The sequence below is a fragment of the Centroberyx affinis genome, unplaced genomic scaffold (assembly GCF_046629955.1).
Source record: "Centroberyx affinis isolate AG114_WGS23_722 - 3 ecotype Tasmania unplaced genomic scaffold, CSIRO-AGI_Caff_v1 ptg001803l_1, whole genome shotgun sequence".
Taxonomy (NCBI): Eukaryota; Metazoa; Chordata; class Actinopteri; order Beryciformes; family Berycidae; genus Centroberyx; species Centroberyx affinis.
The window spans coordinates 3041-26079 of NW_027280193.1; the positions used below are offsets into that span (position 1 = coordinate 3041).

General features: G+C 41.9%; 1 protein-coding gene across 1 annotated transcript; it reads right to left on the minus strand.

The window, feature by feature from the left end:
- Positions 1 to 287: 287 nt before the first annotated feature.
- On the minus strand, positions 288 to 21848 carry klhl3 (kelch-like family member 3). The gene is made up of 15 exons (XM_071529573.1): positions 21791 to 21848; positions 19579 to 19737; positions 18133 to 18239; positions 17892 to 18013; positions 14299 to 14461; positions 13840 to 13949; positions 12239 to 12355; positions 11347 to 11496; positions 10722 to 10839; positions 10142 to 10339; positions 8788 to 8889; positions 8383 to 8511; positions 6984 to 7124; positions 5948 to 6091; positions 288 to 5179 (listed from the first exon to the last, which is right to left on the minus strand). Exons 1-15 carry the CDS (start codon positions 21838 to 21840, stop codon positions 5151 to 5153), a joined length of 1839 nt encoding a protein of 612 aa, XP_071385674.1. The 5' UTR covers positions 21841 to 21848; the 3' UTR covers positions 288 to 5150.
- Between the last annotated feature and the right edge of the window lie 1191 nt (positions 21849 to 23039).

Genomic DNA, 23039 nt, shown 5'->3' on the forward strand with positions numbered 1-23039 from the left:
ATTGTTTATGCCTGAAATATTGCAAAGGAACTGAGAGTTATTAAAATAGATTGGGTAATGCCTTGGATTACATAACTGAATACATTTTTAAAGTAACTTACTGGTGACCACAAGCCGACTTCTATAATCTCTGGGTCACTGCTGCTGTAAAATGACTCAACACTGAACTCAAATAACTGAAGACAATAGAATAAAGACCCAAAACATCACTGAATCATTAAAAAACAATAGAATAAAGACCCAAAACATCACTGAATCATTAAAAACATTCCTTTTTTTTTCTCTATAATTTAATATCCACAATAGAGGGAAACCTTTAGAAAACATCTCACTGACCTTACTGATAATGATATTCAATATACAAGATTATATCACACAACATTTCTATACAAGTTGCCTACTATCGTCTTGCATACTTCAGCATTACTCTGAGTGGGACCCAGGTAAAAATAGATTTTGAATGACGCTCTGATCATGATTTCAGATGTGCTTCATGTGACTTGAGAGAGGCTTGAAATACATTAGAAGAAGTTCTAACTACTGCAAGATATGACAAATTAAGTGTTCGACATTAAATATTCAAACATTGTTTTTGCAAGAATTGGCAAATGAAAATCACGGCTGTCGTGTGAAAACCAAGTAACTCCAATATCTGTGTTTTCTATGTGAAATGAAACGGTCACAGGATTATTTATGTGCTTCAGTCATGTTCAGTCCATGAGCCTGGAGGCAAAGAGACCCATTCAAAAACCATTGAACAGAAATAATGGGCAGCATTAGGACAAAAAATATTGTTTTTCTGCATTCTTGAGAAACTCACTTCAGGAGATACGAGGTTGACGTCTGACAGCAGCGACGTACAAATCACTAGTTTCCCCACAGAACAGATTGCGCAGTTCATCAACTTGTTCAACTCAGAAATAAGCAGCAACTCTGTCAACATCCTCACATCAGGAGAACAGCAGAACAACCGAGGTCAGAGTTCAAACTCAGCCGGGGTCAACAGAGTTCAACACCGGTTTCACACCAGGACAGAGATGATGTGTGGCGCAAACATGTCACCATGATGCAAACGCAGAGAAGAGAACTGGATTTCCACTCAATTCAAGGAGAAAGAAAAAAACGAGTTGGTTCCAAATTAGTATTTTTTATAAAGAAACATTTTTTATTTTAATGCTGTTCTAGTTTATTGCATGAAAAATTGTCATTGGTATGAAAAGGCTTTGAAAGACCAGATCGATCTGGCTGAAATATGATATACTGATACGTTGATGGGTAACTGATATCAGGATTAGTGTTGCTTAGTAACGCACTACAATAATGTTATTATTTTTCAGAGTGTTATGAGTATTGATCATCACCTGAAGTTAATAATTCAATATTTCTAATACACAGGGAGTCTTATCATTTTGTCAGCGAGGTGCTTGAGTTACCTTGAGGTAAATAAAGAACTATTTGTTTTTTGTTTTATATACATATTTGTTTCCACAGAACATGTGTAAAATGTTTTTCTTCCATGATTTATATTTTTCAACTACTTGTTTTTTTCTCTCTACAACCCAGTAAAATTTCACTGTAAAAAACTGCATGTAGTGTTAAATATTTTTACATGACTAGAAACATAATTCTGCTTATAGTTATACATTTCATTAGCTAAGATATACGTCAGACCAGTGTGGATTCTGTTTAAATGAGCTATTATTGGCTTCGTTGTTGTAGTTATTTTTGCATGTTACTAAAATTTGATAAACTTGTTTTAGATTCATAGATGGACTTGAAAATTGAGTTTGAAATGAAGTTGAGTTAAAAAATGTGTTATTAGGTTTACAGCAACTCGTAGTTTAGTAGTAGTAGTAGTAGTAGTAGTAGTTTTAGTAGTAGTAGTAGTAGTAGTAGTAGTAGTAGTTTTGAAATGTGGCTAAATGATACTGTCATTTTAACACTGCCAGTGGCTGTCAACATTTAGTTAAGTAAACACAGGAAAAGCTTGAGATTTCAAATAAAGAGACAACCAATGGTGCACTAAAATATTATCAGAAATATGTTAAGCCTCATTACAATGAAATAAATACATTACACTTAGCCTTATCTGCTACTGTTTTACATTTAGAAAGTTCTTATGATGAAGGCGTGAGCAGATATATGTAGCTATTATAATGTCTCGGCCCTTCAAAAATTAAAGGCTTTTAACATGTAAAACGTTCCTAGACTTGGACTTTGTGTCTCTAAAGCATCTTTGAGCTCATATTCCCTCTTGTATGCTCTGCTGTGTCTCACTCTGTGTTCAGACAAGGATCACACAGATCCCGAAAGGTGAAGTGCCGCTACAACTTGGTACATTCAAGGGCCGATTTGAAGGAGCACCAATTACTGAATTCTTCCTCCTTGTTAACTGCAGACTTGAGGGAAAATGTTAGGGCCGACTGTTCATGTTCCTGTCCAACCGACCACCTTGTTACATTTGTACAAAGAAGCCACTGTGAATCTGGTTCACACTGAGCAGAAGACGAGTTAAACTCTGCGACCTTAAACCCTGACGGAGGATGTGCTGCTCAGTTCTGAGTCAAAAATAAATCAGAGTCCATTGTGCCGTCAGCGTCCTTAAAGGAAAATCCCTGTTCATGTCATTCTGTCCCTTCAGGAGACAGCAGCCTTTTGGTGATGAGACAGGAAGACAACTTCATACAAAATATCCCAAAGTGCTAAATGCATAATTTGACAACTTTAGACAAAGAACCACAAGTCTGTTTAGTCTGTTTTGAAAATGTTTACACTAATGTACTAATTTCTACAGTTAATCCAAATCATTTGAGGCGTGAATAGTGTATAATCATCTAAAAGTACACAAGCTCTGCCTGTAACTATGAATGTACACAACCCCAACCTTCACAAACCAGGTGATCTCCTACGCACCTTTCCATTCAAGAACTCATGATACCAATTGGTTTGCAACACGCAAATCTACACAATTCCAAAGAAATCGGATTTGGAAAACACCATCCATCTGAAAACTTAAAACCTAGCGTACGATTCTTTGTCAGAAGGCTTCAAAATGACAATTTACTGCATAAGTTTGCAAGATCGCGGGCAGACGAGAGGCGAGATTGGCTCAGCACGGCTTTCATAAGAAAGCATCTATAAATCTTTTCTTCATAGAACCAAAGCTATGGCACCAACAGTCAGTCACCTAAACAACTACGTCTAAAACATCCACCTTAAAGGGATGTGAGCAGAGCACAAGTCCGAAACAAAAAAGCAGGAAACTTCCATTTGAGATGAAGCGAAGTTGCGACCCAAAACACTGAAAAAAAAAAAAAGTCCTATCCCTGCACCTTCCATGTTATTTTACAGTTGAGTTTCTACAGTGCATCGAGACACTCGCTTGGACAATGAACGGATCAGTTTGTTATTCAGAGATTTAAAAAAAACACAACGCTACTTCATCGCTGTCATTCAAAGTTAGTATCATAGGCGAGGTCTACCTCACCAGCTTATTGGCCCACGTTATGATTCTGATCATTACAACTGGCACATTTTTACAGATTCTGATGAGACTATTGGCCTAGTAAGTGAGTCGAGTCAGATTAGTAATGGAGACAGACCGTTAAGTAACCGTCTGACTGACAGCAGGTCAGTGATCCAGTCCGTCTGGCAGACAGAAAGCCGGTCGGCCGGTCGGTCGGTCGGTCGGTCGGAGAGACGGGCAGACGGCCACCGGGCAGATCAGTCAGTCAGATGGTCAGTGTGGCAGACAGCCAGCCTGCCGGTTCGTATCAGTCAGTGCATGACGTGTGTACAGTGCATCAGTAGTGTGTCCACAGCAGAATCATCAAATCCCCTGTCGACTGACGCCATGGCAGTGGTTCTCAACCTCTGAGGGGCTTCGCAAGCAGTAAAAAAAATCATGAGGATGCCCAGAGAGCGCAGAACGGTGAACTGGGGCTTCAATGGTTCGTCTGTGATTTACCTTTTTACTCTATTGTACGTGATCATGTATTAAGAGAAGCCTAGAAGCCGCAAATATTCACCATTTCACAAAAAACAACATTTATCTAAAAAATATTAAATATGATAGTAAATTTGCATATTATAGATTTTTTCTACATTCGTTTAAATAATTTTGTAACCACCAGAATCATCTTGCGCCCCCCACCATCCGGGCCCCCGGGTTGAGAACCAGCGCTCTCTGGCAGCTGTGGCATATCGCTAACCTCATAGTGCTTCTGTCACGCCACAGCTCTCCAAAGAGCCCAGTTTCACCAGGCTGAAACTGCTGAGAGTTGGCGTTTGAATCAGTCAACGACTTGGTCGAGTTCTCAAAGTTAATCATTGTGTGTCAAATAATGTTGCATCCGCACCAAAATCAAGTTGAGCAACTAGTCCGGAAGCCTGTTCATGCTCCGTGAACCATGGCAAGTCTGGCAATTTGGCTTCCACGGCACACCGTGGTTTCCTCATTCGTTAGCAGGGAAACCCTGTCCGCAAGAGATGATGCTGCTGCCAGTAGCCAATCACATGCTAGCGTTACAACATTTCCTGACTATTAGCGCTGCAGCTAGCAACCAGTCTGCTTAAATGGACAAGCGGTGAGGCTGGTAGCTGTTTAAAACGGTTCAGTTCAGCTCCCTCAAGTTTGATAACTTGTCTTCCAGTGAGCATCAGAGAGCAGAGGTGAACAGCGCCATCAGCATTTGGAAGTGTTCTGCTCCGTTTGGCCAGTGCAGGTCAGCTCCCTCCAACTGACCTGAAGTGTTCCCCATGTCTGTATCCTGGTGGACTTTATGTCAGCTGATACAGCTGCTCGTTGCGTCCCTTGGCATCTGAAAACATTCTATCTGAGAACAGAGATTTTACAAGCCCGCTGCCCCGTCTCAGCCCGGGGGCTAGTGCAAAATTGTCCTTGCTAGTCAGGATTTCGCCGGGTTCTAAATGGAAATGGCTTGGAGATAGCAGCTAAATCAACGTTGGGTTTGTGCCAGAAACCCCTCAAGCTCCGTCCTCGACTGCGTCAGCGGAGGATTGAGAGCGTTCTGTCCATTTGGCCAGTGTTTATTTCAGACATTACTTGTCCGTTTGGCTGTTCAGACGTCAGTGTGTGCCTCGGTGAGTCTGGCTGCCGCAGTAGAGCCGGCGCTGTGGGGGGCCTTTAGTCATAACGGCTTGTCAATCACTGCCACTCCTGTAAGATGGAGTGAGAGAGAGAGAGAGATGGAGAGAGAGACAGTTAGACAGAGTGACAGATGGATATAGACAGATATATAAACAGACAGGTAAACAGAGTTCCCACACCTTCTCACTGACGAAATTCCAAAACTTTTCCATGACCCTTTTCAAATTTCCATGACCAAATTTTAATGAGACTGAATTAAAAAGTAACCATCAACTACACTAATTTCAAGCAATAGGAATATAATCAAGAATTATACTATTATTTTAACAACAATTTAACCAACAATATTTTCCTCCAAAAGTCTAAACTGTTTTGGAGCCACATTTGACAGCAGTCAAGAAAAAAAAAAAAAGAACTTCACAAATACTAACACAAAACTTTTCTCCCTTTATTATTATATATTATTATATATTATTATTATTATTATTATCCCTTTATTCTTTATTTTTTTATGATTGCTATTTTTATTGGAAATTTTCATGAGCCACAATAAGAGCTACAAAAAGAAAACAATACAATTCAAAACATACAATAAAGACAAAATGCAAATTGGAATTGTACCAATGCTCATGGAGCATAATATGACAGGACATATAAGGGAAGATACTATTGGAAGATACTATTTTAAAACTCCATTACTTTTCCAAGTTTTCAGGAGTGTGGGAAGCCAGGAAAAAGTAACAGAGCAAGCCTTTAGGACTGAGACACTTTCAGATATCATTCTCTGTGTGGTGTAGAAGTGTCTCCAGTGGCTCAGCTGGTCGGTGTGAGTCTTACCGGCGTAGCTGCGTCCGTTGCTCATGTTGGTGGGAATGAGGCTCCACTTGTCTGTGGCCGGGTTGTAAAACTCTACAGAGGAGAGGTTACAGGAGCCGTCGTCTCCTCCAATCACGTACAGCAGCCCGTTGATGGCACAAACACCTGGAGGGGAAAGTTACACACATACTGTACACACCATCATAGTGTTCCTATACATTCTCCATATACCCAAAACTCCATACTATCTAGACCTTTTTCTGAATTTTATGGTTTTGATAATTCAGGTCAGTGTTCATTAAGGCTGCACGATATTGGAAAAAACTGACATTGCAATATTTTTTTTTCTGCGATATATATTGCGATATAAAAAAATACAGGAATTTTCACCAAATGACTTGAATAGCTCTATCAAGCCTTGCCCCTTTAAGAAGGTGGCCTTGTGGGTGGGCTTGTTACCAGCTACGAGCCAGGCTTAACTAAAATAGGCTAGCACAACACCAGAGGCTTCCCAACTACAGTTCGGAGCCGCGAAAGCTGGAAAGATAACATACTCGTTAAAGATACTCTTATAACGAACCCTTAAATCGGAGTAAATTATGATATATCAGACAGACTTCTCTTGTAGATTAGTCATGGAAAATGAGAACCGTGCGAGTTTTCCTTTTGTATCAAGCAGCAAAAAAGTCATAGCATGAGGTGTTTGAGTTAATTTGCCTTACTTGACATCGCACATCCTGCGATGTGACTATTGCGCATGCGCACATCGCGATGACGATGCTGAAACGATATATCGTGCAGCCCTAGTGTTCATTGTGATATATACTGAAAGCCACTGGGCAATATATCTGTCAACAAGGGCATAACAATAAGATTATGGTTATAAAAATACATACTTTTATGTTATTTTCCTCATAATATTCCAGATTTGTGCAATTCCCAAGCTTTTCAAAACCTCACCGTCTGGAGGAAGGAGCTGTTTGTGTAAAATGGAAGGTGTGCCTGATAAAGTGGACGCTGAGTGTCTGTCTGCGTGTTTTTTCGGGTGTTTTCTGACCTGCGTTGCGTCGGCACATGTTCATGTCACACACCAGCCTCCAGGTGTTGGTCTGTGGGTCGTACACCTCCACACTCTTCCTCACCAGAGGGCCGTCATGACCTCCTGCTGCGTACAGCTGACCAGCCAACACACCCACACCTGGACCAACAGAGAGGGGCAGAAAGACACAAACACTGAGGCACAAGTGTGAGCACTGATAACTGTATTGTTGTGTTGTCACAATATCATAACTTTGACTGAGTTTAATATCTTAAACTATAATACCATGGCAAAATCAGTGGTTTTGATATCTGTTGGGCCTGTCTTTGTCGGCTCTGTAAGCAAAATAGTTCCATATTTCACAGTTCACAGACTGGAATTCAGTTCAAGAAATAGTGGATTTTTTAAAGCCATTTCCATGTTTTTCGCAGTTTGACTCGGTTGAGTTTTGCGCTGACTGCAGCAGTCTGCTGTAAAGAACCAGACTGTCTCTCTGTCTATTCCAATACTCCTTCTACTTCTTTTAACTATTCCAATCCACACATATACTCCATCTGGAGGTGATGCAGAAGAATGGAATTTCAGCTTGCAGAACACATTTCGTTAAAGTACTGGACATTTATGAAATTTGGTATTGAATCCAATCTTTCTCGGTGGGATTGAAATAGAACTGAAAACACTACTGTACTGTTGTGGTGTTTCTAGTATCTGTCTGTGCCGTTTTACATCACACTTGACAAACAATATTTCCACTGTGGGACAATAAGTTTGCTTCTGTTCACTGTCTGTGTAAAGCAGACATGAGACTTCACGCACATACATTTCACACAGACACAAGTACAAAGCCAGTGCAGTGAAAGTCCACAAGGCGGTGCTGTTGCTGCATAGGAAATTGTTGGCTCAATCATATGATCATGTAAAAAAACAGCATTTACAAGGGTACATCCAATAAATCAGGGTAGTATCTTATGCCAGTGATTCTCAACCTTTTTCATATCAAGGACCCCTAATTTAGTCCACATTAGAGCCATGGACCCCCATTTGATGAGATCTGAAAATATTTTTATTGTCAGATATGATTTTGTCCAGAATTCCATGACTATCTGTATTGTAGGTAGAGAGATAACAGAGAAACTATGATCAAAACAGTCATTCTTCTACATTCTCTAATTGTGTTAACTTCTTGTAAATAAAATAATGGTGAAATTTAACAATTCATCAATTTGCTGGGGACCCCCTGGAACCCCCTCAAGGAGCCCTAGTGGTCCCTGGACCCCATGCTGAGAACCACTGCCTTATGCTCATATAATTTATGTAAAACCACTAGCTACAAAACAAGATTGTATTTTTCTGCTGCACGGTGTGTATGTGTGTACAGTGTGTAAGTGTATGTGAGAGTGTGTGTGTGTGTTCGTACCTGCCCCACTGCGCCGTGTGCTCATGTCAGCTACGTAGCACCAGTGGTCGCTGACCGGGTCGTATTCTTCCACCGTGCTGAGACACTGACGGGACGCCCCGTCATAACCTCCCACTGCATAGAGCTTACCTGCAACACACACACACACACACACACACACACACACACACACGTTATAAAAGGTCAATACGAGTGCCACAAAGTTCAGACTCTTTTAAAGTCAATTTAATCTACTTTAAATTGATCGAAATTTAATCTACTTTAAACTGATTGACATTTAATCTACTTTACACTGACTGATTATTTAAATGGTAGTCACAGCAAAAGCATTACTTGCATACACAGTGTAACCCAGGTCTCACACACACAAACACACACACACACACACACACACTTCTGTCTTACCGTCGACAACCCCGACTCCCACACTGCTGCGTCGGGTGTTCATAGAGGCTACATACATCCACTCATTGGTCTTATAACTGTAGGCTTCAACTGTAGATAGACCTGGGAGAGAGAGAGAGAGAGAGAGAGGCAGAGACAGAGACATAGAGACAGAGAGGGAGAAAGAGAGATAGAGACAGACAGAGATATAGAAAGAGAGATTCAGAGGAAAACAGATAAAATGGGAGAGAAAGGTAAAAGAAAATAAGAATAGAAAGGTAAAGAAGAACATCAAACAAAGGGTGTGACAAAGACTGAGTGTGTGTCTCTGCATCGTTCTGTGTGTGTGAACTAACAGTGTGTGTCCAGTTGGCAGGAGCACTGAAGGAGGACAGGCAAACGGCTCCCGTGTCTCTTTGTGTTTACTGTTAACGGTGCAGCAGGCGGTTACCACCTCCACACTGTCCTGCTGCATGCAATTATAGACCGTTCACCCTCCAGTCAGAGTGACTGAGAGAGCAAACAGCCAGCTAGGAGAACCAGCTGGGAAAAGTGGGCAGGAAAGTGAGCGAGTAACTCTTTCCCCTCCCTCAACAAACCAAGCCACTTAACCCCTAATAACCCCTGCTCAGTAGGAGGCTGTGGCTGTACTGGGAGGCTTCCAGGTGTGAATCTGTGTAACCGTATGAATGTAAGGCCAGGTGGAGCTCAGTAAATCCTCTCCTGGTTGTGTAAAAAAAAAGAAGATGCCGTGCACCAGAACAGGGGCCTTACACATTTTCCACTTCCATTTCATTGTATTTCCAGACATTTCTTGAGTGGATTTGAAGATTTTAGTGTGTGTTTAATACAAGGCATGCCAACTGTCCCTCTGCAATATGATTGTCAACTACGCCACACGAGTAATTAAGATGATTCTTCAAAAAACAAAAACACGTTTGGTTGTTCACTATTGTGCCTGTTTCTAGTCATTGTGTAATGAGAATATATCAAAAACGAGCTTTTTAGGTTCACTTTTTAAGTTAATATCACTACAAAATCATTCTTAGAGTAACTTTGGTTCAAAGAAGGAACAGTTAAAAAATAGCAGCAATGAGCAGAGGAAGGTTTTATTGGTGGTGGACCAAAAAAAAAATATATTAAATGAAAATCCCACATTTTGTATCTTTGTTTAATGTTTGATATTACTGTAAAAACATTGTAAATGTTGTAAAAAAAGTAATAACATGCTCAAGGTTGTGCTGTGTCCTGGCAGGAGCACTCCCTCTTAAAATTAGGATGATAACCATTTTAGCTGTACGTGCAGCCCTATGGTGTGTGTGTGTGTGTGTGTGTGTGTGTGTGTGTGTGTGTGTGTGTGTGTGTGAGTGTGTACCTATGCTTCCGTTGAAGCCCCCCACAGCGTACAGTAGATCGGCCAGCACAGCAGCTCCCAGTGTGCTGCGTCTCTCCTGCATGCTGGACGCGGCGCTCCACTGGTCCCTCACTCCGTCGTACATGTCCACCGTTCGCTCCCGCAGCGAGCTGTTGAACCCCCCCACCGCAAACACCCGGCCCGCCATGGACACCACACCTGGGGAGACACACAGAACGACAGGCTTGAAGTGTCTGATAGTGTAGTAACAGCCGGGTAATGTGATAATGTGTCAAAATGTGTCAAAATGTCTGTAAATGGGTTGGAAATTAGGTTTGACTAGTGTGTTTTTGAAGGCCGTTACTGATACTGATATTTTGCAACTGCAAAACTGAAAAAACATTAAATTATCAGGAAAAAACAATATTAGAAGATCAGTTTGAGGATATTTTTATGGCAATTTGTTACATTTTTCGACTCATTTAGAAGGACAATTTATTTCATTTTGACAAGTTACTACATTATCAAGGCTACTTGGTAACACCTGTCTTCCTGGACATTGGACCTACCTAACTACATACACACACACACACACACACACCTGCCCGGCAGCGTCTGGAAGGCAGGTCGGCTACTTGGTACCAGCGGTCTTCCTGGAAGTCGTAACACTCCACACTGCGGATCGCCTTAGGAGCCTGGCCTCCCACCACAATCATCACCTAAACACACACACACACACACACACACACACACACACACACACACACACACACACACACACACACACACACACACACACACACACACACACACACACACACACACACACACACACACACACACACACACACACACACACACACACACACACACACACACAAGGTTAGTGACTTGAAATAAAAAAGTGAGTTGAAGGAAGTGAATTCACAACAGAGAAAATAAAAAGTTATGCATAGCTGTGTGTTCATGCACATGTGTATATAGCAGTGTGTGTGACTGTGTTTGTGTGTGTGTGTGTGAGTGTGTGACCTGATTCTGTCTTTTTGAGGTGGAAGTGCTGTGTGTAAATCTTGGATAGGCTGACAGGTCCGCATATCTTGATACCGTCTGCTTTGAGGAAGAACCGGAGTGTGCGCGCGTTTGTGTGTGTGCATCTTGGATATGCTTGTGACAGTGTGTGGTGATGGTGTATGTGTGTGTGTGTGTGTGTGTGTGTGTGTGTGTACCTTGGGGATGCTAATAGGAGTGCGTGGTCGGGTCCTGTCTGTCTTGATGAGGTGGCGCTGGTCGGCCGGCAGTAGGTGGTACTTCATGGCTTCTATTAGAAAATCCTTACAGGTGTTGTTGTTCTTTATCAAAGCCTCTTCCTCCACAATCTGAAACAGCAACCAGATTTCAGAATTACAATAAAATAATTGGTAACTTTGGTGAAGGGACATATTGACAACTATTTATCGTATCATAGGTAGATACAAGCACACATGGTGCAACAGGACTTCACCTACAGTGCCAAATATACAATAAACGATACAATGCACAGATTTTTGTTTTAGATTCATTTCAGGTGCTGTGATGCATTAAGCTGGCGTTCAACCTTGGCATTTCCCGTCAGTGTACAAGAGACCAACATTTTATTAGGTCAACACATACAATTTACTGTATGGTATACTGTCTTTTCCAAAGTAGATGGGAGTATCAGCTAATGTAGCAGTTGCAAATTAACTACTGCGAGCCTAATAGTTTATAGTAGAGTGAGAGACTTATGTGTCTGCAAAAAAATATAAGATGTAAATTAAACAACGATGCAGCGCTCCCACCCTGCTGCCAAAGTAAACTGTCAATCTGTGAGAAACGCTGTCCACTACATATAGATCCAGTCATTCGTATTCTAATAATTTACAGCGGCAGCAGGGTGTCTCTGAAATTGAGTTAACTCAATTCAAGACTTTAACAGGTCTTAAATAATAAACTCCATCACACAGATCTACATGTAAAATTTGAAAGAAGAGAAGTTCAGTGTAGAGAAGAGCAGAACAGAATACACCAGAGCAACAAAAAATAGAATAGAAAAGCAAAGAGAGAGATGACAAGAGAAGAGAAAGCAGAGACGTTCCTTACCTGCACCAGGTAATCCCTGGACAGTAGCGGCAGTCTGACGTGCTCCATCAGTTTGGGCATGTACTCCAGACGAGCCGCTTTATCATGTTTGATCCACAATATCATTGCCTCAAACACCTGGCAGACAGACAGAGAAGGAGAATCAAACAGACAGCAGGGGAGGGGGGAAACGAAAGGGGAGAGAGACTCAGAGAAAGAGACAAAGAGGGAGAGAGACAAAAAAAAAAAGACACACAGAGAGAACAAAGTGTTAAAACAGGCTCAGACTTCTGAATACCAAGTCCTGTTCCTTGCCCTACTTCTACTCTAATATTTTGATTTGTCAATGTCAGTATCCCTACTACAATGGTAGACTGCAAGAATACAATTATCTGCTGTGACAGTAAAAATACAGTATTATCCTGGCTTTCATTGAATCTGATGGCCCATGTCCTCAACTCACGCAGTATTTCTAGACACCTCCACCAGCAACAGCCTCACTATTTAATTCACCCAATTGTGTGAATTGAATAACTCACTGATTGTGTGAGCTGCATCTTTTGTGCTGTAGATATTGTGTTCTTTCATATTGAAATACCAATATGGATTTCTCCCAGACTGGTCCCAGCAGGACGGCAGCACACTGGAGGTGGTGCACTGTTGTTTTCCACCTTTATTTATCCAAGGAAGGTTTTGCTGAACACAATGCTCACTTTCAGTAACCCTCTGCTTCACATTGGGTCAGTTACACACACTCAACTCCACTCTTTTCCTATTGGTCTGTGGAGCAGCTCAATCAGCACTACACACCGACGCCTCACAGCCTCCCACCTGGTCCAGGAAGTCAAACTAGCCTCCTTCTGACCACAAGCCAAAAAGCTTCCTCAACCTTTAGGCTGCTGCCACTCCATATTTCTAATGCCATGACAACATGTAATGTGTATGTTGCCACAAAATTATGTGCAGAGTTCTATGTGCTGTTTTATGGCTACAACATAGAGACGAAAGTGATCAGACGTGCTTATTGATTAACACATAAATTTCCACTGTCTAATTGTTTTATCATGAAAACATCAGGGAGCTCGCAAAAAATGGGGCAAATCAAATTTCAGCTGAATTTCCGCCTAAGTAAAATCAAACCAGGACCTGACACGCTTGCATCGCAATGCATCTGCAACAGAATGATGTAGCGGTGACTTTTGATTTTTTTTCCCACTTGAAACCAATGAACGTCGAGGTGCAGCCCATTTGACACATATAGTAGATGGAGGGTGTGCCAGTCCCACCGTCAGGCTCTCCGGCTCTGTCTGGCTGAGCCTTGACAGATGCTGCTCTGACAGCAGGATGACACACAGATGCTCCCTCAGCCTCTTCCTGTTGACTGGCTAACACAGCAGACAGATGTGTCACCCTCTGGAATAAGCTTGCTGCCAAAGTCATGGAACCAGACAGTGTCTCAGTGTGATGAGGACTTAGGAAGTGGAAGGAATTCAACCACACGCTGGTATATTTTTTCTGTGGCTGGTAAGTTTGGTCCCTGCTGTTGATATTTGTTTGATGTATAGTTCTTGCTGTTGATGCGTGTGTGTGTGTATGTGTGTGTGTATTATGTGGTGTCTTACCTTCTCCTCAGTGGACACGGTGAGTTTGTCACTGGAGATGAGGCTGCACACCTGCTGCAGAGAAAGGCCCAGGAACTCCTCTCCCTGCACCACCTCACAGAAATGCTGCTCTGGGAAACACAAATACACAGGGTTACACACACACAAACACACACATTTCTGGCTAATAAATTCCATGACTATACCAGGCATAACATCTGTCAGAGTCTTTGTTCAAATGTTACATTTTTGCACAGAACAGCCAGTTTGACCAATTTTTTTCCCCCACACACATGTTTCCATAAAGTTTTAAACGCTTTCTGGACATGTAGCATTTGTTTTTGCATTTTTTCAGTATTTTCCAGGGATGGCAAACACAAATTCTGAGGGAACTGAAGGAATCTTGCATGAGAGATTCATGCTACACACACACACACACACACACACAGAGCCAAGAATGACCTAGGACCTGACGCTCACCGGCGTATGCGTGGGCCTGGTTGAGGAGCTGTGTGCAGGTATGCAGGTCGGCGAAGGCCCTGATGCCCAGACAGTTGGAGGGGTGAAGCTGCGACTGCAGGAACTCACAACAAACCTGACGAACGTCCATGAGCTGGAGGAGACTGGCTGCTGGCAGGAGAACCTGCAAAGACGACACACACAGACAATTTGAACTCCAAACGGATTTTACTGGTAAAATAACTCAGCTAATCAATCCATATCCAGACACATGCTACTTCCATTTTTCCACCAGCCAAACAGCTTTCGAATATAGAATAGGACTTCCGAATAACAGTTAGTTGCCTGTCAAAGTGTCTGGTAGAGTTGATTAATTTGCCATCCACAGCCAAAGATTTAGGAGCATTCGGTGTCTGGTGTTAATTTTGCACTCTGTGGCCAGATAGTTGGTTAGCCATTTACCCAGCCAACCATTCTCCTTGTGAAAATCTCATCACCTCAACAATTCTGCCAGTCAGTCTGTCAGCTAGTTGGTTAGTTAACCAGTCAGTCGATTAATCAGCCAAACAACCGACCTGCCAAGCAATTACACAGCCAGACAGCTAGGTAGCAGTCAGGCAATCATTCAGTCCAGCCAACAAGCTAGCCAAAAGCCATTCTGCCGGTCAGTTTGTCCATCATAGTCAGTCAATCAGTCAGTAAGTCTGTCAGCCAGCTAGGCAGTAAGTCAGTCAGTCAGTCATTGTACTGACTGAAAGTGAAAAAGTGTGCTGCTAACAGACAATGGTGCCATTTGCTACATCTGTACACAGCAGCTTAACTAGGTCAGCGAGACAGACAGGAGAGTATCTGTGTGTGCCTCTCTCTCTCCCTCTCTCTCTGTCTGACACACACACACACACACTCGCTCGTCCTGTGAGTGTGCACTGTTACGGTCTCTGTTTTCTACGTTCAGCTGCCCTGGAGCCTTATGTCTTCTAACAGAGAGCGTTAGGCCGACTGGGACTCTGCTTTCAGCAGCTGTGACACACCAACACACACACACACACACACACACATATAAAGGGTTGAGGGCAGCACAAAGAGCGCACATACTGTACACTAAAAACACTATTAAAACAACACACAGTGCACATATTTTACACAGTGCTTACACACACACAATTCAAAGAAATGGAGCGGTCTTTCACCGAATATGGGCCACTACTAAAAACACTCACACAACGAGCCAATCAGGCAGGCACGTTGCTAACAGTGGGAGGATTTCCTGTCTCTCTCCATGCACACTTCCTGTGCTAATAATCAGAGGAAGTCTCCTGCCTGCAGCTCCATCCCACTGCAGCTCGTCAGGCTCCCGGCCCGGGCCAGCGCCGTCCAGCTATCAAGAGTTAATGCCGTTGAAGTCAACAAGGCCGGGATCCTGTACAGTCACCGCAAAACAAGGCTCACACCCATGGCCAGTTTTCACGTCCGCTGTAGGAAACATTTGCTCCTCAGGCAGGTTCACCCTGGTGCTTTCTTACAAACAAAGCAAGTTCAACAGTCAGGGAATCTTTGCGATCGCTGGCTTCACAAAACCAAACCGCAGAATCCTGGCTAACTGGTTTCACGAAGGTGGTTATCAACTGTCTCCATCAACCCAGGATCTTTTCAGCTATTAGAGTGCTGACATAGAAGAGACGAAGGTTTGTAACAAATAGCAAATCACATGCAACAGGGACAGATACAGAGCAGCCGATTTAAGATAAGAGAAGATGAAACTATTCATCAATGTGGGGAAATTTGTTTGTTGTTGCAGCAGCAGAAGTAAAATGATTCAGCAGGGAAAATGAAATAAAAGAATATGCAATAAAAATACCAGAAAAAATTAAATAGGCTATTGAAACAACAAAAGCAAGTAAGTAGACTATAAATAATTGTAGGGTTATGCAAACATGTGCTGCTGTTGCTTTCAACCTGCCAAACAGATTCAAAAAGTGGGTAGTATGGAAAAGAAATGGATTACTAACATTTATGTTCTCTCAAGAAGAACAAACTATTATGATGAATAAATACAAGCAGTACAAAAAACAGAACAGTGAAAAGCAATGCTGTATTCAAAATGTCTTAATTAAAGGTTAAGAATAAATATAATGTTATAAAATGTTTTTGCCAGAGATACAATATAGCTCAAGTGAGTGGAGGGGATGATTTAGATTTTTGTTATTTTAATTTTACTCTTTCACATAAATTTCTAATCCACTTTGATAGAAACTTACTTTGCCCAAAAACCCCAAATAAATATGTTTTGAACTAATGTTGTAGCGCAAGAAAATGTGCAAAAAGGGTTGAAAACTTTTTATAGCCACTGTATCCACTTCTGATTGTTTCCCACTTATGAATTTTGCTGGGGTTGGTTGTTAATATATTAACGCCAACCTGTTATGTTAGTAATCTGACTTTGTTCTGGCTGAGATTAAACCAGGGAGCAGAGACCAAGGTCTGTGCACAGAACAAGGTCAAGACAGTTAAAGTTTCCTCCACAACAACAAGGAAGTTGTGTAGCCACAGGACGAGTGCTGTGGGAGCCCAAATCCTTTTTTGGCTGGGAGCAGTAGTCCTGTTTGGATTCAATTATACAAACAGTACGACGGCGAGAAAGTGCGACACAAATGAAGCGAGGCAGTGTTTCGCAGCTCCGGTCCCCAGGCAGACACAGGAGCTGTTTACTTCCTCAAAACTCCACTCAGCCTTCCAGCAGAGAGGCAGAGGAGAGGAAGTGCTGCAGAAAGAGAAAGGGCTACAGCCGCACTAACACACAGAAAGCCCTGCAGGAGGTATGGGGAGCAGTTGGTGATATATTTCTACTAATAATAATAAAAAATAATAATAATAAATAATCATCTTCATGTATATAACACTAGTGTTTTTGAAGCCTTGTGTTAAAAAAAAAAGATAAAAGCCACCACAGTGACACGAAAAATGAAAAAACTAAGTAAAAACAGGAACCCCTTCTCCCTCCTCTCTTTTTTTGTAGCATTTTCGTCTTTATTAGACATAGTGGAGAGAGACAAGAACGATCGAGAAAGAGAGTGGGACACCATGCAACAAAGGTCCTGGGCCAGATTCAAACCCAGGACGTAGGGCTGGGCGATAATTCAATATCATCGTTTATCGGCTTTTAGTGGAATCATATCGTGATTATATGAAGATACAGTATTTTAATATCGTGACACACATTTCTGCTGTTTAAATTGATGATGACAAGCAAATTTTACTTAAAAACTCTCATAAAATGAGGTATGGTAGGAATATTATTTGAATATTTCTGTTTTGTTTGACATCACACCTAACATTACCATTCGGTTCAATGAGATGAACATTAATTTGATTATTTAACGTGAGTTTGCATACATGAACCATATTGTGATATATATTGATATCAAGAAAAATCCTTATGATTATCATGATATTGATTTCAACCATATCGCCCAGCCCTACCAGGACGTCACGTTTACATGGTATGCGCCTTCGACCACTGTTTCACCAGGACACCCCCCCCCACACACACACACACATACACAAACACTCCTCCTTGTAGATGCTGTCCAACACACACTCTCTCTCTCTCTCACCTGGACGTTGTCCTCTGTCACTTCTATCTCAGCTGTGTAGATGTAGTCGACCAGTTTCCTCAGCGTTCGCCCATCCACCTCTCTGATCTCCACCTGCTGGGCTTTGCTCTCGCTCATATCACCTGCACACACACCATAAACAGAAATATACATGCGTCATGCCCATACACACACACACACACACACACGCCGTAGACTATGCCCAGCAAACAACAGTGTCTGTATGTGTGTGTGTGTGTACCTGTGAACATGGCACAGAAGTAGGGACTGCAGGAGGCCAGGACCACCCGGTGTGCCGGGACCTCGACGCTCCCCGCCACCAGCTGGACGTCACACAGCATCTTTTTACTGAAGGATGAGGAGGGACAGCAGAGGGAGAAGTAGAGACAGAGATTAAAACTGTATTTATTCAAGTGCCTGCAATAAACAACATAACAACGATAAGCAATGTAAAACCAAACATGCACATAAGGAGCCAGGAAAAGGGAACGTCTCTGAAGCCAAGTTTTGACAGAGCAGGGAAGGCTGCCAGCAGCTAATGTGCCAATTAGTGAGTTAATCGCCACAGTTGTACTTTTAAATTACTCCAGAATATGTAGAGTTGATCCAATTGGGGGTTTACGATTCACTGGGACAATTAAAAGGCAAAATTCACCCTTGGATACTCGATTATGGATCATCGATCTGTGATGTTCTGTGCATTCCAGCAGTTATTCTGTGATGAAGTGTTGTAATTTGTTGTTTTTTTTGGTGTACCCACTTTCCCTCAACCTGCCTCATCTACTTCGATTTCAGTTAGTGATTTCCTTCATTATCCAGAATGCCTTTCAACAACCTCCAGAGAACAGGTGTGAACTTTTTTCATTCAGCTGTGGGTTATACATGTAGCCTAGGTGGAGAGAGTAATAACAATAGTGATAGTACAGCAAAAGCAAGAAAGTGAGTAACGTGGGTCACGCCCCTAACTCAAAAAGTGTGTCTTGCAGCTGCATTGCATTCTGGTTTAATGTGGAGAAATTGGTCTCTCTGCCTCTTCTACAATGGATTTCTCCCTGTATGATTATTGAACGTCAGAACAAAAATGTTACGTCAGTACAAAAATAGTAAAAAATAGTAAAAAAAACCCTCGCTCTTTGATTCTAAGGGACTGACACCAAAATCTGATGTTCACCGTTGATGTTTTAGATACAGTAACTGAATTTCTTTTCAAAATCCATTGTAGCTGTGCTGGAAACATCTCGACGAGACATTACGTCATCGATGTCTGGCCAAAATGAGACAACGTTTATCCGCCAGAATAAGAAAAATACCCCCAAACAGCAAAATGGACCCAGAAATGCGAGGTCCATCCCCAATAGCTGCTTTTAACAGTGTTAAAGTGTTTGGTGGTGGATTTTTCCTTTAAATAATTTAATGGTTCGAAACAGGCCGTGGTAATTCACCACTGCACTGCCATCTTGGGCCGAGCCAGCTGAGCCAGGGTTGACTGTTGTGTTAATACATTATTTCTGACTACAGGCTCTTCACTCACACACCCAAAAATGCCACCAATGTAGGGGACCGGCCATAGCAGTACGGCCACAAGAACATGGAAGTAGTGAGGAAAATGTGAAAGGTGCATCTTTTTCTTATGTCAGTGATGCAAGCACGCACACACACACACACACACACACACACACACACACACCTCCTCAGGTCGTTCATCAGCTGGAAAGCCTTCCTCATGTGTGTCTGGTTGAAGGTGTGCATCCCTCCGTCCACGGTGTCCTCCTCACACTCGCCGGTACTGTTTGGCCGCGGCGAGCCCGTTGTGGCCACCCGACTGGTAAGACACGAGAGGCAGTGTCTGGATTATTGGGGACAGCGGTGACCGTACAATTAAAAAGGGTAGCCTACTTCATCATGGTTCATCATGGTAATCTGATTTGGTGTCATAGGTATCTGGATGCTTCTGTAGAGCCCGCACACCAGGAACAGCACAGTAAGGATTTCAAACACCTTTTATAAACAACATCTTAATCCAATGTGGATTTTCGTCAGGTAAAAATAGTTTATAGAGCTCTATGTTACTTGATGTTAAACATAGGTGGAGTTGAATGGTTGACAAGATTCACATTGACATCCATAGATCAACTAATATTACACAAGGGATGGACATCAAAAAGCTTAGAAGAATTAAAAGTTTTGTTAAAAAAAAGGCAAAAAAGCTTTGGAAAGCAGAAAGAGGTCAAACCTGAATAACTTAAGTGTGGAGAGGACAGTGTACAAAACGAACACATCTGCAATTTGACTGTTCAATGAAATATTGCTTTTCCTATGCTAACCCATCATTGCTGAGGCTCATGCATTAATCTGGTTATTTCCATGACATCATAACTGCACCAAATGACCATTCAAGCATGGTGATTTGAATGAGGATCCCTGTTGTATCCACCATAATTGTATGACATTAGGCCTTGACCCATATTTGTTTTTATTCATACTCTTAAGCCAAGGGTTCTTAAATCTTTATCAGAAATGAAATGAAATGAAACAGGAAAAAAAACCTTCCCCTGATAAGTAGGCTTTTGTTTTCATATAGAGGAATGAGCCACAAGAAACAGACCTGCTGGTTATTCAAAACCATTTTAAATCCTCACCCAGGAGAAGGGGTTTCCCAAACTATTACCACAAAATGAGTTCTTCATTAAAGCTTTAACCAAATGTCATCTTTCATTCCCTCCGCGATGACTTTATAATAGGTGGCTGGAAGGAAACAATAAATGGGACCCACAACTGAGATTGTAAAGGGACAATTGCAGCAATACAGCAATTACAAGAAATGGGGATGTTTGTAATGTTAATTCAGAAGCACAGGGCTCCACAAATAAAGAGCCATGATATGCAAGTTCATCACTCTATATTCGTGATTCTCCCAGTTCAGAGAAAGTTTTCTTCCCTACCTAGTGTGTCCTATAGTCTGAAATGTTGTCTTTTACCATCCTGGGCTAGGTGGTGGTGAGGGGGGAGAAAGGGCTTTAATCGTGTTCAACAAGACTCAAAAAGTCCACCAACATACATAATTAATATAGAAAGGTACTGCAAAGGGCTATCAGCATCCCGATGGGAGTGATTTAATGGGTGTGAAGAGGAATGCTGTGAACAGGGACAGCTCTTGTTTTTAGACAGCTTACATGCTCCTTTCCCAACTAAAGCTTTTAGTTCAAATAAGTAAGGAAAATAGTTTACCAGTTCACCATCGTAGCTATTAGGCTGTTAGCCAATATATTTCAATAGTTAACTTAAAAGGATTAACACTGTCAGCCTCCACTACTAGTCTATAGATCTGCTGTTTAGCTTTATGACAGTCATTTGATTTACGACAAGTAAGGCAAAGTCTATTGTGTTGCTGCAGCCTTCCGTTCATGATCCAATACCGATAATTCATAAAAGTGCCGTTTCTGTTCTAGTCTTTATTTTGAGTTTGCTGTGCGTCAAGTTAGTCAGCTGGCTAGCTCTTAGCATTGCTAACCATCCAACTTTACTGCTAGCATCACCTAATGATAACTGCCTGACAGCTGTCATTGTTCGCTGAATACAAATACATTTTGGAGGCTTTACAAATTGGTCTACACTCAATCCGTTGATCATAAACAACAACTTTTTGACTGCTGCATGGTGGCTACATGTTAGCTTGGAGTTTGATTAGCAACTAACTACATCAGCTAGGTAGCCAACAAGGCTACCCGGGCTAGTAAACAACGCTAGCTTCAGTTGGCGTGCTAGGAGAAAGCGCTTTGACTGGTTGCCTTGGATTTATGGCCAGTAAGTCATGTGGGTAAAATATTATCCAACAGATGTAGTGGTAGCAGTATGAATCACAGCTTTACAGAATAATCCCTACTGCTCAGCCGACTCACCCCAACGATACACCGTCCATCGTCACGGAATCGGATGCTACACCATGCATGAGCGCAATCTGTCCAGACAAAGATTGTCTATTACAGCGATGAATCACTCCGCACTAAAAAAAAAAGAAGAAAGAAACTGACCTACCTTCCGGTCTACAAAAGTGGCAGTTAGCCCTCAGGCATGCGCCCTTCTCCGGCCTAGAGGAGATGGCGTTACCATAGAGACTAATGGTCTCTTTCAACGGCTCTGGTACAGACCTGAAACAAAGTTGTTTTTCTCATCAAAGTACTCATCAGAAAAACGCGTTTTTAAACTCTTGGTGCTGACAATATTCCCAGCTTGCGTGTAATCTCGTCCAAATTAATTGACCTGAGATGTTTTTTGACGGAAGAAATCTGCAACACTCCCACAATTTTTCAGCCCAAATAAGTGATTCCGGATCCCCCCATTTCAGTCTAACTGAAAATGAATAGGGGTGTAAAATGATTGCCTTTAACTACTTCCAGTGCTAATACTGACTATTTTTGCTGTCACGGGTTCCTCTATTATGCATTTCTTTATTTGTTGGGGTGGATTTTGATGGGTTTTGAAGTTGCAATGAAAAAACAAATATCACTAGTTATATTTAGCTCATTAGCATTCCAGTATGTTGTGGATTTTGTCACATGACGAAACACAACATCCACCGTAGTTGTTAGGAAAATATTTTAAAAAGAAAAGTATATAGTAACAGGTTAAAATATGTAGCCTAATATCTTTATCATAAGTCATTTCTATTTCACCCCATTAAAAAAAAAACCCCAGAACGATTGGCAAGCGGGATCCAAAAATCCTATTTATTTTCATCATAGGCAAAACAAAAAAGTGGAAATGACAACAAAACATGAGAGGACAATGCATGGAGAGCAGACTCTGGGCGTTTATTGTACCCAGAAATAGCGGCAGAGTGAGAGCTCTTGGTTTCTTCCTCTACTCAGCTGCCTGCTACACCTATTCTTCACTCTAATCCGGTCAAAAAAATAAATCAAAAAGCTTCACTACACAAGTCAAACAAGTGTGGTGAACCAAACAGCATTATCGCCACTGTTTCTGTTTAACTCCATTATAGTTCAGAACCATAAAAGCAAGAAATGTAACCTCCTCTTCCTCATCCTCCGTTGCTTGGTTACGAGCTGATGGAGGGACTCCGGGGACGATGAGCCTCAAACACAAACTGACTATATGCGCTCTCTATACATACTATGCTCAGACTGTCTA

What these genes read in the sequence shown, in the direction of transcription:
- klhl3 (XM_071529573.1), bottom strand. Translation starts at nt 21,840, where the DNA reads ATGCATGGTGTAGCATCCGATTCCGTGACGATGGACGGTGTATCGTTG. An exon ending in CCAGGGATTACCTGGTGCAG is followed by an intron (nt 11,497 to 12,238) that starts GTAAGGAACGTC and finishes TTGCTGTTTCAG; the next exon opens with ATTGTGGAGGAAGAGGCTTT. An exon ending in GGGAGTCGGGGTTGTCGACG is followed by an intron (nt 8,512 to 8,787) that starts GTAAGACAGAAG and finishes TGTGTGTTGCAG; the next exon opens with GTAAGCTCTATGCAGTGGGA.